This window comes from Drosophila guanche, unplaced genomic scaffold (assembly GCF_900245975.1).
Source record: "Drosophila guanche unplaced genomic scaffold, DGUA_6, whole genome shotgun sequence".
NCBI lineage: Eukaryota > Metazoa > Arthropoda > Insecta > Diptera > Drosophilidae > Drosophila > Drosophila guanche.
The window spans coordinates 4,564,329-4,579,074 of NW_022995753.1; the positions used below are offsets into that span (position 1 = coordinate 4,564,329).

Here is a 14,746-nt window from a genome sequence, read left to right on the forward strand (position 1 = left end):
TGTCGCCGCGAACTTATCGATATAATAAGCCACAAGACTCTGCAAAATATACCGGAAGAAAGCTTTTCATTGTCAACATATACCATAAATATGCCGACTGCCATATCGTTTTAATCGACTTTGATATTCTGTTGCATATCACCAGCTAGCTAGGAGTCTCAGCACTTCAACTATCATTTTATGCGATTGATAAATCAATTACCAACAAGATTCTTTCAGTTTCCAAGACGGCCTAAAAGAGAAATTAGCATTTAATTCGTGGAATTCGTGGCAACGACGACAACGTAGCAAAAGCTGAGTGGTTTCAGTATTGGGAAAACAAAGCTACAGTCGCCACTAAGACTAGGCAAAACATTTGTATTTGAAAGCTTGCACACTGTACTTTGCGGACAGAAACTTAACAGCTCGCACTGCGACTCTGAAAGCGCCCACTTTGGGGCGCGTTTAATATCCATATTTGCTCTTAGCAGCGAGCGTGGAAGCAAAAGCGATGATTGTTTAAGGTAAATCGTGTGTACACTAAATGTTTGTGAAAATCAATTCTAAAAACGAAATACAATTTGAAGTTTTTTTAAGAAAGTTTCTTTTTATTCTTTCGTCGAATAAAAACGACTTCTCTGTATACAAAAAAAGATTTAAAACACTTTTACATATTTCGTTCTAACAGAAAAAGAATCGAGGGTCAAGATCAGAAACTGAAGCAAAAAAAGTCTAAAAAATTATAATCATATGGTAATAGGAGCTAAATGTATCGTACAATTGGAAGGTTTCTATTTTTATTCTTTAATATATCTTTCTCACGTTTCTTATAAATTTACTTAAACCTTGGCGCTCCCCTACAATCATTCTCTAACTTTCTATCCGTACCTCTCCTGCGTGTCTTCTACAAACGAAGACAATTCACAAGAAAGTCATTTAAACTCTTTTAGTTTTGTTTTGTTTTGTTTTAAGCTTTCCTTTCTCCTGTTCCTTCTGTGGTTCTTGGAGTATGTGCAGAAATCAATTTTGGGGGCATAATCAAATTCACTTTGTGGAAATTCTATGGAAATCATGGACTGTTTTCATTTTGCTGTTGTGGTTTTTTCTTTTTTTCTTTTTTTTTTCATGGATTAACACTAACAATCTCGCGATAAACGAAAAACGAAAAACGAAAAAAAAAATTATGATAATATTTCTATATATGATCGAAAATGATATATATGGATCTCTACTCGTAAATATTATTGGAAACGTAATGCTTTTTCTCCCTACAGGATGAAATGGTGGGGGAGGGAGGGGTGGTTTCTGGAGTTCGTTTCTGTTGGTGTTGTTGGGTTGAACTCTGTGGTTCTGTCCTGGCGCCCAGTCTTTGCATTTAGTCGTCGCCCGCAGAATGTTTCACCTTGCGCTGCTTGGGACTTTGGTGGCTGGCCCCCTTGGGGCTGGCCTGCTTGCCCGGCTTGGGTGAGGTCTTTGGCGTCTTTGACTTGGGAGGCGATTTCTCTGTGGAACAAAACATTAGCATCTGCGAGAGGAGGTTTATGTGTAAATGGAAACTTACGCAGAACACGCAGCGTTTCCTGCGGGACCCAGTCGTAGTCGATGGTGCTGTCGTTGGCTGTACCAGTTTCAATGATCTTCTTGGCAGCGGCACGCTTGCGCTTGCCTGAGCTGCCCAGCAAATATTGCTGGCCAATGACCAGTAGAAGGACTACAATTCCGGCCAGGAGGACGTACAAGAAGAAGGTCTCGCCGTCGAGTCCTTCATCGACCTCGGAGATAAGAACGGTCTCGTTGAAGACAGCCTCGTTGTACTGAATGCCATTGGCATCGCGATAGGCCAGGGCAATGTTCAGACCAAATGGACGTCCAGCAAACTGATCCGATGGCAGGAACGTGTACGAAACGGTCGACTCAAAGCCGGGCTTCACCTCACGATTGTAGGCCACCGCCGAAAAGTTCTGGATGAAGTAGTTGAAGTCCATGGGGTAACGGAAAGAGGCCTCGACAGTCTCGATCACAAACTCCTCGGCGCCCTTGTTGGTGAAGCCGATCAGGAATTCCACAGGCTTGCCACCGGGCAGATCCAGCTGCTGACCGGGCGTGTAGAGAGGTTTCGTGAACAGCAGATAGGTGTCCGCATTCGGCGAGGCGCTGCTCCCCTTGTCCGTGTCCTCATCGGTATCTGCATCTTCGCCAGTCACGGCTCCCTCTTCGCTGTCCACATCCACTATATCGTCCTCAACAGCTTCGGCGGCATATGCTCCGAATTTGTTTGCTATCCAAGGAAGAGAGAGGCACATACACGAAGCACATAAGTACGAGTGAGAGGGAGATAGACTGAGACCATCAGGTGCAAGACAGTGCCAACTCAACACTTTTGGTGGTCATTGTCCAAGCGAGATCAACACAAGAGACGACTTCAGATGAAGCTGCTCCAGTTTGCGTTGGAAAAACCTGGCAGCCCATCGGGCAGCAACTGCAGCAGTGCCACGTATGCGCCCCCGGCCCTTCGGTCAAGCGGTGGCTGCGGCTGAATGACCGCTATTTGTGTACTTACGTGCTGAGAAGGTGCATATGACGATGGGAAGGACCATCAGCATAAAGAACATCAGATTCTTCATGGTTTGTTTGATGCTTTTCACTTATGCTCGGGAGGAACGGAAATATAAAGGCCAGAAAATGAAAACGACACTGTCGCTCGCTCACACACAACCGTCGTGCAGTAGTAAAATTGGCTGAGTGATGAAGTGATGGTAAGCAACAAGCCGAAGCAGCACACGAAGCGAGCCGACTTTCACTGTCAAATGTCTACGTGGTGCCACGTCTAGGGTTGCCAGCCATTCCCGTCGATTGCCGCCAATGTTTTGATTTACGGTGTCAATATTTTTGAATGGCCCTGCAACTATTATCGATTCACTCAAACACCCATTTAATTAATTTTCCTAGTACATCGGCTTATTTGAATCAACCATTAATGGCAAATGTCTACTGAATTTGTTATTTTTCACATGGGCGACCACTCTTGCACAGAAACAGTGCTGTGAAACACCGAAGCTGTCAATATTTACAAAAATTGTGCATTATTTACTTAAAAACAATGATTTCCATCTTACAAATACACTTTAAATTTAAGTGAATCACAAATTCATAGTTTTATTGAAATAGTGAATAGTTTTAGTCACTTTTGCTTAAGCCACTTGCATTTTACAACACCAACTCGCCTATCGTATATCGCCCCGCAGCGCAACCAGCTTCACGTAGCTGGACCGATAACCACCCTACTTCCTTTTTGCTTGCGGCTGCCAATTGAAGCGCAACCTACACGTGAATTCTCTGCGTGAAACTAAGAAACTCAACAATAACCATGGACAAACCAGTTGTTTGGGCTCGCGTGATGAAAGTTCTCGGCCGCACCGGCTCTCAGGGCCAGTGTACACAGGTCAAAGTGGAGTTCCTTGGCGAGCAGAACCGTCAGATCATCCGCAACGTGAAGGGACCCGTCCGCGAGGGCGACATCCTCACCCTCTTGGAGTCTGAACGTGAAGCCAGAAGACTTCGCTAAGTAAGCCCTGCTGCCCGATGTTGTGGAGTGCTCGCTATTTTTTATCAAAGGTAAGTTCAAGCAACGTGGACACCAACGAAACCATCCTTAATGCCATTTTCCCCACTCTTTACAGACGCCTTTGCACATTGAATGATGCACGAGGCTCGCGCCTCCAAAACAACCGTCGATTGCACCAAAAATCCTCTTCGCAAACTAAATAAAACGGCCAAAATTCGCCATAAATGTGGAAATGTGTTCTAATAAATAAATATCGAGTGCTGAGAAAAAAAAAAACACAAATTTGGATTGTTTTGCATTTGCTAACGTTTTTTTTTTGTTTTTGTTTTGTGCTGTGTGAAAAAGAATATCCGGCTGAATGTCTAAAGCCACAGCGGAACAGCTTGAGAGGGTTGGAGGCAGCCAGAGAGGTCACCCGAAATGTGCGAATGTGAAATATTTGGTTGTGGCAAATTAAAGTCGACGGTCTTGCCCTTGCCCTGGAAGACGTGTGGAGGGATGCCCCCGAGATGATTGGTTCAACTAAACGTTATTCGTACGCAAAAATATAATTGATTGATTTTGGCGCAAATGTACAGCATTCAGCATTCTCTTTCTCGTCGTGTGTCAGGAAGTCAGCAGCAGCGGGCATGTAGCCTGTCGCTCGGCTCTGGCCAGGCCCATGCAGAGCACAGCCTCTGGATGCTCGCCCAGCTGCAGATTAGTTTTGAAGTCTTCCACCGTCTGCTCCTGCAGAATAGTCGGGACGAACAGGCGGGCAGCAATCTCTAGGCGCTTGAGTTGAGCTTGCAGACTGTGCAGCGAATCATTCAGCCATTCCCGCCACTCGGCCACAGAGGCTGGACAGGGCTCTGGCTCTAACTCGCTGCACAAGCAAATGCATTCCAGGTCGAACTTGGCCACATCGCTGGCAATTTCATCCAACATTTCCTTCATTTGCATTCTGCATACAGAGAAAAATATCAAATTAAATGGAGGATTCTATAACCTACTGGCAAAGTCTGCCTCTCACATGCTATGCCAAATGGACTGATGGGCATCTTGGCATTCGGAGAGTAGGGCCGTCGTGCAGCGCTCATCAGTGCTGCGGCTAAGAAATGTACGATTAGAGCTATAGGGTTGGCTGGGCTCGAAAAAACGCACCCGGCCATCAGACGGTAGCGTTGGCTCCGGTCCCACAGATGATTCACGGGGCCCAGCAAGTGCTGTGCCTGGCTGGACATGAATCCATGGTAGCTACGTATGCTGCATGCTGTTTTCTGCAGGAGGTCGCCAAGTCTGGCATTATAATGGCTTGCCTTAGTCAATGACATCTTGTTAAACGTGATTGTATTTTGTCATGTTTTTGTGGCGGCGAGCCGCAGTGCTGCTAACTTACACAGCAGCAATCGATATATAGTTATCGGAACATTTAAATACCGAAAATATTGTCGCCAAGTAAAGTTGAAATGTTTATTTGGGGAAACACTACATCGTATTTTCTTGTTTTAAACTTTATTTAAAATTGTCTTAGTTACATAATGTTTTATTCCCAGAATCGTTCCCATCGAAATATTGTTTGATTGGGCCGATATTTTCTGTGTTTGCAAATGCAGTCACTCTAAACAGCTGTAAGACTCGGGGAGGTTATTTAATACAAAAAATATTAGCAAAGTTTTTCCAAATTGATCACAGAAACAAGCAACTAGGATGAGTTTGATGCGTGTGGGCGGCCGTGTGACGGCACTGCGACAGAAACTGGGCGATAAACTCGTGCTGCCCGACCGTTTCAAAGACACTTTTGTCGAGAAATGGTTGAAATATTGGAACGGCCTGGTGCGCGACTACTCGGAGGTAGCCATCGGCGTGGTTAAGGAGACATATACCAAGCCAAAGAAGTCTGTGGCATACGGCACCGGCATTCTGTGCCTGTACAAAGCGGCCCAGCACAACCCCGACGACGAGGCCTTCATGACAGTGCTACGCCGTCAAACGAATCGCATGATTATGGTGGCACCCGAGCTACAGAATCGCGTGTCGGCAGACTATCTGCTTATGCTGGAGCGTGCCATAAACCAAAAGAAGCTGCGCTTCCTCTCGCTAGGCATCTGCACGCTGGTCTGGGTGGATCTCTATGCCGAGGACGACTGCACCTATCCAGCCATCTGCGAATTCACCAAAGTCGGATACCTAAACTTCCACGAGCGCGTGATCGATGTGGGTTTCTGCAACGAGTTCTGGCGCCTCAAGTGGAAGATGCGCGACTACGATGTCAACTACCTGTGATGGATGGATGGATGGAGGGAGTAGTGCACCTCTGCCTTAGCTAGCTTTAATACGAAATTGTTTTCTTTGCTTTGTACAACTGACTAACTGACTTACCTGTTAGATGTTCCCTGCAAAACGGGCCAAATAATATACAAACGTACACAAGTGTAGGAATTTATAGAATAATATTTTTGTATATATGTTTGGTACACAGCAAAGAAGTGAATCTGTTTGATCACGAGCCACTGACAGGTTTCGGCTCGATGGTTTTCTTTGGCTTGAAGTGGCTCTCGAGCAGCTCGATGCATTCGGGCAGCTTGGCCAGATTGTTGATCTTGCCCTGGAAGCTTCCCTCTTTGCCATTGCCCTTGCCCTCGAGAAGCTCGAGAAATTGTGGCCCAAGTTCCTTTACCAGCTCGGGATCACCGCGCAGCACTAGATGACCTTTTGCACTGCTGCCGGCTGCAATGCCCTCGGAGACTGTCAGGAAGTAGAATATGTCTTCGGGCGCGTGTCGCAGAAACGTGTGGATGAAGTCAACCTCAATGCCGTCGCGACGATGCAGGGAAAAGTACTTGGGACGCTGGGCCTTGCTCAGATCATCCAGTCGCTCCGCCTCGGCAGTGGCGAAATCCTTCAGCAGCTGCAAGAATGCCTTTCGGGTGCCCTTCACATTCTGCTGCAGCTTCTGCACCAGCTCCAAATGCTGCTGAGCGCCACCCCTGCAAATGTGGAGTCAAAAACCAAAATATATGGAAGTCAGGCGCATGGCAGTGCCACATGATACTCACTTCAGGGCCACAGTTAGCTGCTGCTCCCGCTGAAAGACTTCGCCAAGCTTGCGCAGCACTCGCACGCCCACCACGAAGTGGACCAGGACATTGGTCTTGACCTTTTCCGCATAGAGCAGTTTGATGCATTGCAGCTGGGAGAGGTCGGTGACGTGAGTGCCGCAGCACATGTTGCTCTCAACGCCCTCGATGCGCACCACCCTTGCCAGGCCCTCGTGGTCCTTGGGTAGGCCGCGCGCAGCACGCGCATCCGAAAACTCTTCATCGACTTTGGGATCGACAAGCACCACGCTAACCGGCCGTCCCTCGCGGATCAGTTCGTTGGCCTGACGCTCAATGAGGTCCAGGGACTCGCGACTGATCAGATGCGGCGTATTCAGCTGAATGTAGGAGACGTTCGATCCCAGCGACCAGGATGTTGTGTCGTACTTGAATTCCCGATCGAACAGAGCCGTGATCAGATGCTGGCCGGAATGTTGTTGCATGTGATCGAGGCGACGATCCCAGTCAAGGCTCTGGTGCACCTCGGCTCCCTCCTCAAAGCTCGAGCTCGACTCCACGAAGTGCACCGCAGTGGCTCCCTTTCTCAGCACACTTCGCACCGGTTGCCCATTAATAGTGCCATAATCGCAGGGCTGGCCGCCACCTTCGGGGAAGAGTATGGTGTCCTCGCACACAACATTGAAGCCACGAACTGGACGGACTTCACCACCTGTTGCTGCGTCAACGTCGGTCCGATCGAGGGTGGCATATTCGCAGGACACAATTTTTGTTGTGTACTGTGGATATATGGTTACAATTACATAATTTATCCCTTTGGGTTTTGGCTGGGGCTTGCCTGCTTCAAGAAGCTGTCCTCCTGGCATTTGAAGACCATGATGTCACCCTTTTACACGAAAATCCCCTTTTTGATTAACAAAAGTGTAAGTATTCACCCACACTTATATACTAGAGCTGGAGAAACATCGATATTTCGATCCCATCAATATTGTTCTTCTAATATCTACCAAATATCGGTTAGTATTTTCAGCACCCTATCTAGCTGGCACACCTTGCAACCATCATAGAGATTCGCCTTTTCTATCGGCAAACGAATCAGAATAGGTATGATTATTGGCGCTCAAAATATGCGGTTATATCAAACATGGATATGTAGCGCTCCAGCGCTGGAGTATATTAAGGCACGTCCTAATGAGTTTTTATCAATGGCCAAGTTTTTGTGGCCCCAAGAGAAGCGCGAAATAAAAATACCAGAAACTACCGTTGATTGAGAGCACGTTTTCTCTCATCGATTGCGCTTGTAGTTTTTCGGTCTGTTTACATACACCTTTCGCTCTCATTCGCGCATTGTTATCTGCCATCTCGTTCTCATTCATGCGGCGGACCTGCAAGACTATCTCACTCGCACCCATGCCAATGATGCTGCGTCTGCGCTGCTGCACCAAAGGATTACATTTGAGGGGAGAGAATGTCTCGCGTTGGCTGTTCAACAGTTTCCTGGCCGTCACATCACGTTACGACACGACACGAGCAGCGTTACGTTGCGTTGCACTGGCCTCACGTTGGAGATTGACTCAGGAACAAATACAAGTGACGGACGGCGCTTAAATAAGAAGTTTTCCGCTGGTTCCCGCCACCTGTCAAAAAGGCGATAGCCACTGCGTGCCGTGTGTTCCTCTCCTGTCGCGCCCGTCGTTGAATTCCGGGACCAAGTCCTGGTTTGTCGTCGGGAGGCCCAGTGTTGGTTATATAAGCCAGGCGAAATCGCTGGCAGCCCCAGAAAAACTTCCTGCAGCGCAGAAAAAATTAAAAGTAAAGTCTGTCGCAAAAAACTCATTAGAAGTTTTATGTGTATCTATCCGTAATTTAATCAGTAGCCACAAGGATGTCTTCATGACAGCACTCCCACGCATCCCACGCAACACGCAGCACCTGTCCCACCCTCACACACCCCGCAACACAGCCCGGAAAAGTCAAACTAACTAAGTTGGTGTAAAAATGTACATTAAAGTGCATTAGTTGTATGTACAATGTTGGTTGTAGAGTGTCGGCCGGGAGGTGTTGGGTGGAGGAGTCGAAAGTGATTGATTTATTATGGTGCCCAGTCACGCATCGCACATAGATGTCAGAGATGTATGCGATTGCGTGAGCGTGGCTGCGTGTGGATATCCTTTTGTTTCCATTGCATGCTTTTTGCTTGATTTCATTGATTGATTGCAAGAAAACTAATTGTTTACTTTGATTGAATAGGAATAGCAGTAGGATGGCGCCTATTCAAGCACCGTTATCAACCGTACTTAAGCACTAACAAAGAAAATAACACACACAAACACGCACAGGCACGGCACAGGCACACCACCACCACAGCAAACAGCAAACAGCAACAGCACCAATATCCCACCCAGTGTGGGGTGAAGCATGAACCGTTTTTCTATGCAACGAGAATGACGATAAACGAATAACTGAGGGTGTAGTTACGTGAACAGTCCACAGGGGGCGCTAGACGCATCATCACCAAGAGAATTCGAAGCAAATTAACAAAAAAGAAAGCGCACATTTAGGCAGCACCCAGCAATACACTCTTGCACTAGCACAGTATCCCCAAGACACATATAAACGTATCCCGCACCCAACGATTTACCAACAATAACCGTTTCCAAATCACCGCTCGAATCATGGCCAACACAGCACAGCTATTGCGCCGTCAGAGCTCCAGGGACATTGTGCTAAAAAGCCAGAAGAGCATCGATCAGCTAGAGTTGCGGGCAAGTGACACATGACGCACCTGACCCAAGCAAATCAACATCCAACATTAATATTGTTATCTACTGCCATCCAACTGTTCCTGTTTAGGAGCTCCGTGGGCGTCTGGTGTCCAAGGAGCATGGCGTCGGCCACCATCATCACACATCGCTGCACCACCACCAGCCCATGTATGGGGCCACCAACCAGGGCTTTATGTCGGACGCCTTCGATGAGTCTTCCGAGCTGGAACAGGAGCCGGCATTCGGCTCTGAGGCCAGCACCAGCAAGGCCAAGGCCGAGCTGGTGGCCGGCGCTTTGGAGCAGCAGCAGGACATCGTTGAGGGGGAGAAGGAGGGCGAGGAGCGCGAGAGTTGGGACAGCAAAATCATGTTCCTGCTGGCTACCATCGGGTGAGTGAAATGTTATCCTGACATCTCCCCTCTATAGTGGTTCAATTTGTTCGTTTCTGCTTATTGCATCTCGAATTATGAACAGATATGCGGTGGGTCTTGGCAACGTGTGGCGCTTCCCGTACCTGGCGCAGAAGAACGGAGGCGGAGCCTTTTTGGTGCCCTACTTCATCATGTTGTGCATCCAGGGAATACCGATCTTCTACCTGGAGCTGGCCATAGGACAGCGATTGCGCAAGGGGGCGATCGGCGTGTGGAGCCAAGTTTCGCCATACCTGGGCGGCATCGGTATCTCCTCAGCGGTGGTCAGCTACATAGTGGCCCTCTACTACAACACGATAATAGCCTGGTGCCTGATCTATCTACTGCATAGCTTCGAGTCGCCTCTTCCGTGGGCCGACTGCCCAACCCGACTGTATGCGAACTACACCTACGACCATGAGCCGGAGTGCGTGGCATCCTCGCCGACGCAATTCTACTGGTATCGCACCACGTTGCAGTGCTCAGAGAGCGTGGATATGCCGGAGAACTTTAACTACCACATGGCGATTGCGCTGATGGTGTCATGGTTCCTGGTCTACATCTGCATGGTCCAAGGGATCACTTCCTCCGGCAAGATCGTCTACATGACAGCCATCTTTCCCTACGTCGTCCTCATCATTTTCTTCTTTCGCGGAATTACACTCAAAGGCGCCTCGGATGGGGTGGCTCATCTGTTTACGCCGCGCTGGGAGACGCTGCTCGATCCCGTCGTGTGGCTGGAGGCCGGCACCCAGATCTTCTTCTCCCTGGGACTGGCGTTCGGCGGCCTCATCGCGTTCAGTTCATACAATCCGGCGAACAACAATTGTTATCGGGATGCCCTGCTCGTCTCGCTCACCAACTGTGGCACCTCAATGTTCGCTGGCGTTGTCGTATTTTCGGTGATTGGCTTCAAGGCCACGGCCACGTTCGACCGCTGCACGGAGGAGAGGAACGGCCTGATGGCCATGAATCGCACCCAGAATCTGCCCGTCTGCGATCTGCAGCGAGAGCTGGCTAATGTGAGTTGATGCCTGCCTCCCGGTTGATGCCAATTTTAAATTGTGTTTGTGTTCTTTGCAGAGTGCCTCCGGCACTGGCCTGGCATTCATAATCTTCACGGAGGCGATCAATCAATTTCCAGGCGCACAACTCTGGGCCGTGCTCTTCTTCCTGATGCTCTTCACGCTGGGCATCGACTCGCAGTTTGGTACGCTCGAGGGTGTAGTCACCTCGCTGGTGGACATGAAGCTCTTTCCCAACCTGCCCAAGGAGTACATTGTGGGGGTAAGAACACAATTTTAAGGATCATTGTTGATGATTCATTCGGTTGTCTTACGTCAGGGTCTGTGCGCCACTTGCTGTCTGATCTCTATGTGCTTTGCCAACGGAGCTGGCAGCTACATATTCCAGCTAATGGACAGTTTCGCCGGCAATTTCCCTCTGCTGGTCATCGCCCTATTTGAGTGTCTGTCGATCAGCTATATCTATGGAGTGCGACGGTTTTCGGATGACATCGAGATGATGACCGGCTCGAGGCCGAGCTTCTATTGGATGTTCTGCTGGAAGTATTTGTCACCCTGCGCCATGGTCACCATTTTGCTGGCCTCCTTCTATCAGCTCCTCACCGAGGGCAGCAGCTACCCAGCCTGGATTGCGGCCAAGGGCTCCACCGATTCCATGGAGTGGCCGCATTGGTGCATAGTGGCAGCATTCTTCCTCATCCTTTCGTCGATCCTATGGATACCCATTGTGGCGGTGCTGCGGTAAGTGTTTGCCTTCAAGCACGAATCATGTTTTCATCATAAATTGAATTTGTATTATACTGATCCTACGCTAACAGACTGTGCGGCATTAAGGTGGTAGAGGATTCCGATCCGGCCTGGTTCCCCGAAGCCGAGCTCAGAGAAGTCCACGGCATCGTACCACACGAACCGACAGAGCTGGAGCGCAGCATATTCTGCTTCAACATGGACGGCACGGAGGGCATGTGCTGCCCCAAATACGGACTGCCCGAGAAGTCCCTCGAGGAGGAGGAGTAAGCTCAGACATGCACCCATCAAAAGCCATCAAAGGAGTCGTCAGAGAGGGGGCACCAACCAAGAAGACAATAAGAAAGCAAATAAGAACATGATTCAAAAATTAGCCATTGAAATGTAATGTAAATATGGACAATAACTAAGCCACTCACCGATGATCAAATGCGTCGATATCTACACTCCTATATGGTCCCAAAGACTGTTCAACCGTTCAAAGAAAACCACAGCAGCAATACACCAAAAATGTATGTATAAATACTCGTAACAACTCGTAAAAGGTGGCCAAGACGGTGAAAACTCGGCGCGGATGCGCGGTTTCATTGAAGTAGATACAAAAACGAAATCTATAGAAATATTTCCGCATAACTTCGTTAGCATGAAAATGTATAAAAGGCAAATGTATGCGGGCGGGGCATAGCCAAAATCATAATAATTATTATTTTCGTTTTCCATATCTTTCGATTGGTCTCTGCACCAACTGGATAAAAAGGGGTCTGCGATGTCTATGTATTCCGCTTTTTAGCACGAGTGCGGCCAACCTTTATGGGACATATCCGATTCGGTACCGGTGCATGCCATATTTGATTCAAGAATGAAGAGAAACTGAATGCAAAGTGAAATTGAGTGTTTGCTGATTACTTGCTGACTATATCGGATATACACACAGATGAATATATAATATGATACATTTACAAATACGATTATGTATGTAACTATGCTACATATTCTAGTATAGGTTCATTTGTGTGGACAATATTTGCTTTGACTCGATTATTGTTAAGCCAGACAGACTATGAGTTAACCATATCATGCGAGCATAGAGCACCCACCACCTATAAGATATGTATACACACGCACACACACACACACACACACACACACACTATATACACACTATACTCGTATATATTTATGTACCTACTACCTACCATAGTTCATTCTCTGTTGGGATCGGCTCTGCTTTCTGTGTTTGTTGTTATTAATGTTAATGTAATAAAGTTGATGTTATAAGGCAAAATCATATCAGATCCTAAACTACAATTTAAAGTCTCGATGTTATAAAAGAGTTACGGCAAAAACAAAATATTATCACACATATTGGATATTCATATTTGTTCTGTTTTGCCTAAACCGAAAGTTATATCAGAATAATTATGTCACTCCGCCTCAGGCACTACTAACTGCACAAATATATATATTTACATAAATGCATACAAATCGCAATCGCAACCGTTCAGCTAGTCGAGAAACGTAGGAGGAAATGAGACTCTACATAAGTACATGAAAATACATATACATATACATATACATAACTGAAGATGAAAGCCTATGCATGGCCTTGAGAAGTATTCATATACCCACACGAATTATACATCCATAGATACAAATTAATGTGAGTTCAAATGAAATTAGCTCTTGATTTCACTGTATTATATATATATATATATATTTATTATACACTCATTTATGGTATATGTTTACAAATATAAATCGGCATGTGCATACCTATACGCACATCTACTAAGTGTTATTGATGTTTGACAATAATGAAACCAATACGAAACGAGTTTTAAACACCAAAAATATACAATATACATATAGACACAAGCATACGAGTACGTATAAATGTCTCCGAAAGAACTCAACCCAAACAAAAACGAGTACAGAAAAATCCAGCCCACAGCTCGCGATAATGCCAAAATGCTAATGCTAAATACAAGCAAATAAATATACAAATTAAAAATTGTGAAGCAATAAAAGAATCTGATTGTGTGTGTGTGCGGCTCGATGCGATGATCTTTCGATTCGTTTATTATTATTTGACTCGTCTTAAATACGAAGTTAATTGATCCCATTTGATCTCACTCGAATCAATGTCTTGTGTGTCTGATATCAAATGATTGATTTTTATTGTTCAGTGATCGCTTGAAATAATGATAATGATGCCCGCTAATTATAATGGCACTTTAAATAGTTTATTTATGTTTATTTCGCAACTAATATCCGAAAACATGAATATCACATAAATGACAATAAATATTATAAAGGCGAAACCGAACAAAAAGTCTAATAAAGATAAAGTTATATCTACATATATCAAACTCGGAGAACATTCTCTTTCTTATCCATCATTATGTAGTTCATATCAAAATGTGAAATGTGAAAAATAATTTCATATTTGAAAAAACTTTGAGAACTTCCTGAAAGCTTAGCGATGCTTGACAATCTTCTTCCAACTCTCTTCTGTGTGTGCAGGGGCATATTTAACAGTTATTTGATTAGTGCAAGCCTCCGCTAGACCTCTCCACAACCCTTGCTGCGGCAGCAGAGCGCAACCATCGGAAACAAACCGGCCAAGTGCCGACCGTTGGTCAAGTGGCCCGAGAGTAGCTCGGCAAAGCTGCCGTGGTGCTGCAGCAGCAGCAGCAGCAGCAGCAGCAGCAGCAGCAGCAGGCGTCAGTGATAAAGCCTAGTCGTCGTCATCGTTGGACGTCTCGCTGCATAAAATTAGCGGTAAATTACAAGCTGCAATACCTGTAGCATGATGTTGCTATTACTTTCTGCATACACCGAGCTTTACATTCCGTTGATTGCACACACAAATTTGAAGTGCATTTTCTTTGTTTTTCCGTTTTCATACTCTTGCAGCGCGAGGGCATTAAGATCTGGCCAGTGCCCAACGAGTATGCAATCTACATCGATGGAAGCACATGACTCGACTACATATTTACTATGGTTTCTTTTTGAGCCTCACAATTGTTACTCTCGTGACCTGTGCTCGTCTTGATGCCCGTCGCTCTGCCTCGGCTGCGATTTCTTTTGGCAGGTTTTTTATCCTGTAATTTATCTTCTGCACAGTAATTTTTCTTAAAATAATATTTGAAAAAAAGGGAAGGGTATTAAAAGCTTAGTTTGCTTAACATTTGTCGACTTATGCTTAAATTTTTG

The 14,746-nt window shown here is 46.3% G+C and overlaps 6 protein-coding genes across 7 annotated transcripts; 3 read left to right on the top strand and 3 right to left on the bottom strand.

The window, feature by feature from the left end:
* Positions 1–754: 754 nt before the first annotated feature.
* Positions 755–2,767, bottom strand: LOC117588491 (translocon-associated protein subunit alpha). Its single transcript, XM_034279794.1, has 3 exons — positions 2,540–2,767; positions 1,541–2,257; positions 755–1,482 (listed from the first exon to the last, which is right to left on the bottom strand). The coding sequence occupies exons 1-3, from the start codon at positions 2,601–2,603 to the stop codon at positions 1,355–1,357; spliced, it is 909 nt and encodes a 302-aa protein (XP_034135685.1). The 5' UTR covers positions 2,604–2,767; the 3' UTR covers positions 755–1,354.
* A 489-nt stretch (positions 2,768–3,256) lies between these two features.
* LOC117588373 (40S ribosomal protein S28) lies at positions 3,257–3,808 on the top strand. The gene is made up of 2 exons (XM_034279591.1): positions 3,257–3,594; positions 3,660–3,808. The coding sequence occupies exon 1, from the start codon at positions 3,347–3,349 to the stop codon at positions 3,542–3,544; it is 198 nt and encodes a 65-aa protein (XP_034135482.1). The 5' UTR covers positions 3,257–3,346; the 3' UTR covers positions 3,545–3,594; positions 3,660–3,808.
* Positions 3,786–4,918, bottom strand: LOC117588371. Of its 2 annotated transcripts, none has more exons than XM_034279588.1 (3): positions 4,688–4,918; positions 4,557–4,628; positions 3,786–4,487 (listed from the first exon to the last, which is right to left on the bottom strand). In XM_034279588.1, exons 1-3 carry the CDS (start codon positions 4,855–4,857, stop codon positions 4,151–4,153), a joined length of 579 nt encoding a protein of 192 aa, XP_034135479.1. In that variant the 5' UTR covers positions 4,858–4,918; the 3' UTR covers positions 3,786–4,150. The 2 variants fall into 2 exon arrangements, with proteins under 2 accessions (XP_034135479.1, XP_034135478.1); XM_034279587.1 differs by having other exon boundaries at positions 3,853–4,487; positions 4,557–4,634; positions 4,688–4,911.
* A 211-nt stretch (positions 4,919–5,129) lies between these two features.
* On the top strand, positions 5,130–5,965 carry LOC117588372 (mitochondrial import inner membrane translocase subunit Tim29). The gene is made up of 2 exons (XM_034279589.1): positions 5,130–5,154; positions 5,217–5,965. Exon 2 carries the CDS (start codon positions 5,234–5,236, stop codon positions 5,807–5,809), a length of 576 nt encoding a protein of 191 aa, XP_034135480.1. The 5' UTR covers positions 5,130–5,154; positions 5,217–5,233; the 3' UTR covers positions 5,810–5,965.
* Positions 5,957–7,555, bottom strand: LOC117588370 (alanyl-tRNA editing protein Aarsd1-B). Its single transcript, XM_034279585.1, has 3 exons — positions 7,421–7,555; positions 6,583–7,361; positions 5,957–6,513 (listed from the first exon to the last, which is right to left on the bottom strand). Exons 1-3 carry the CDS (start codon positions 7,457–7,459, stop codon positions 6,027–6,029), a joined length of 1,305 nt encoding a protein of 434 aa, XP_034135476.1. The 5' UTR covers positions 7,460–7,555; the 3' UTR covers positions 5,957–6,026.
* Positions 7,556–8,072: 517 nt separating this feature from the next.
* On the top strand, positions 8,073–13,389 carry LOC117588351 (sodium-dependent neutral amino acid transporter B(0)AT3). Its single transcript, XM_034279563.1, has 7 exons — positions 8,073–8,394; positions 8,833–9,347; positions 9,436–9,737; positions 9,823–10,780; positions 10,842–11,045; positions 11,103–11,524; positions 11,602–13,389. Exons 2-7 carry the CDS (start codon positions 9,258–9,260, stop codon positions 11,798–11,800), a joined length of 2,175 nt encoding a protein of 724 aa, XP_034135454.1. The 5' UTR covers positions 8,073–8,394; positions 8,833–9,257; the 3' UTR covers positions 11,801–13,389.
* Positions 13,390–14,746: the final 1,357 nt, after the last annotated feature.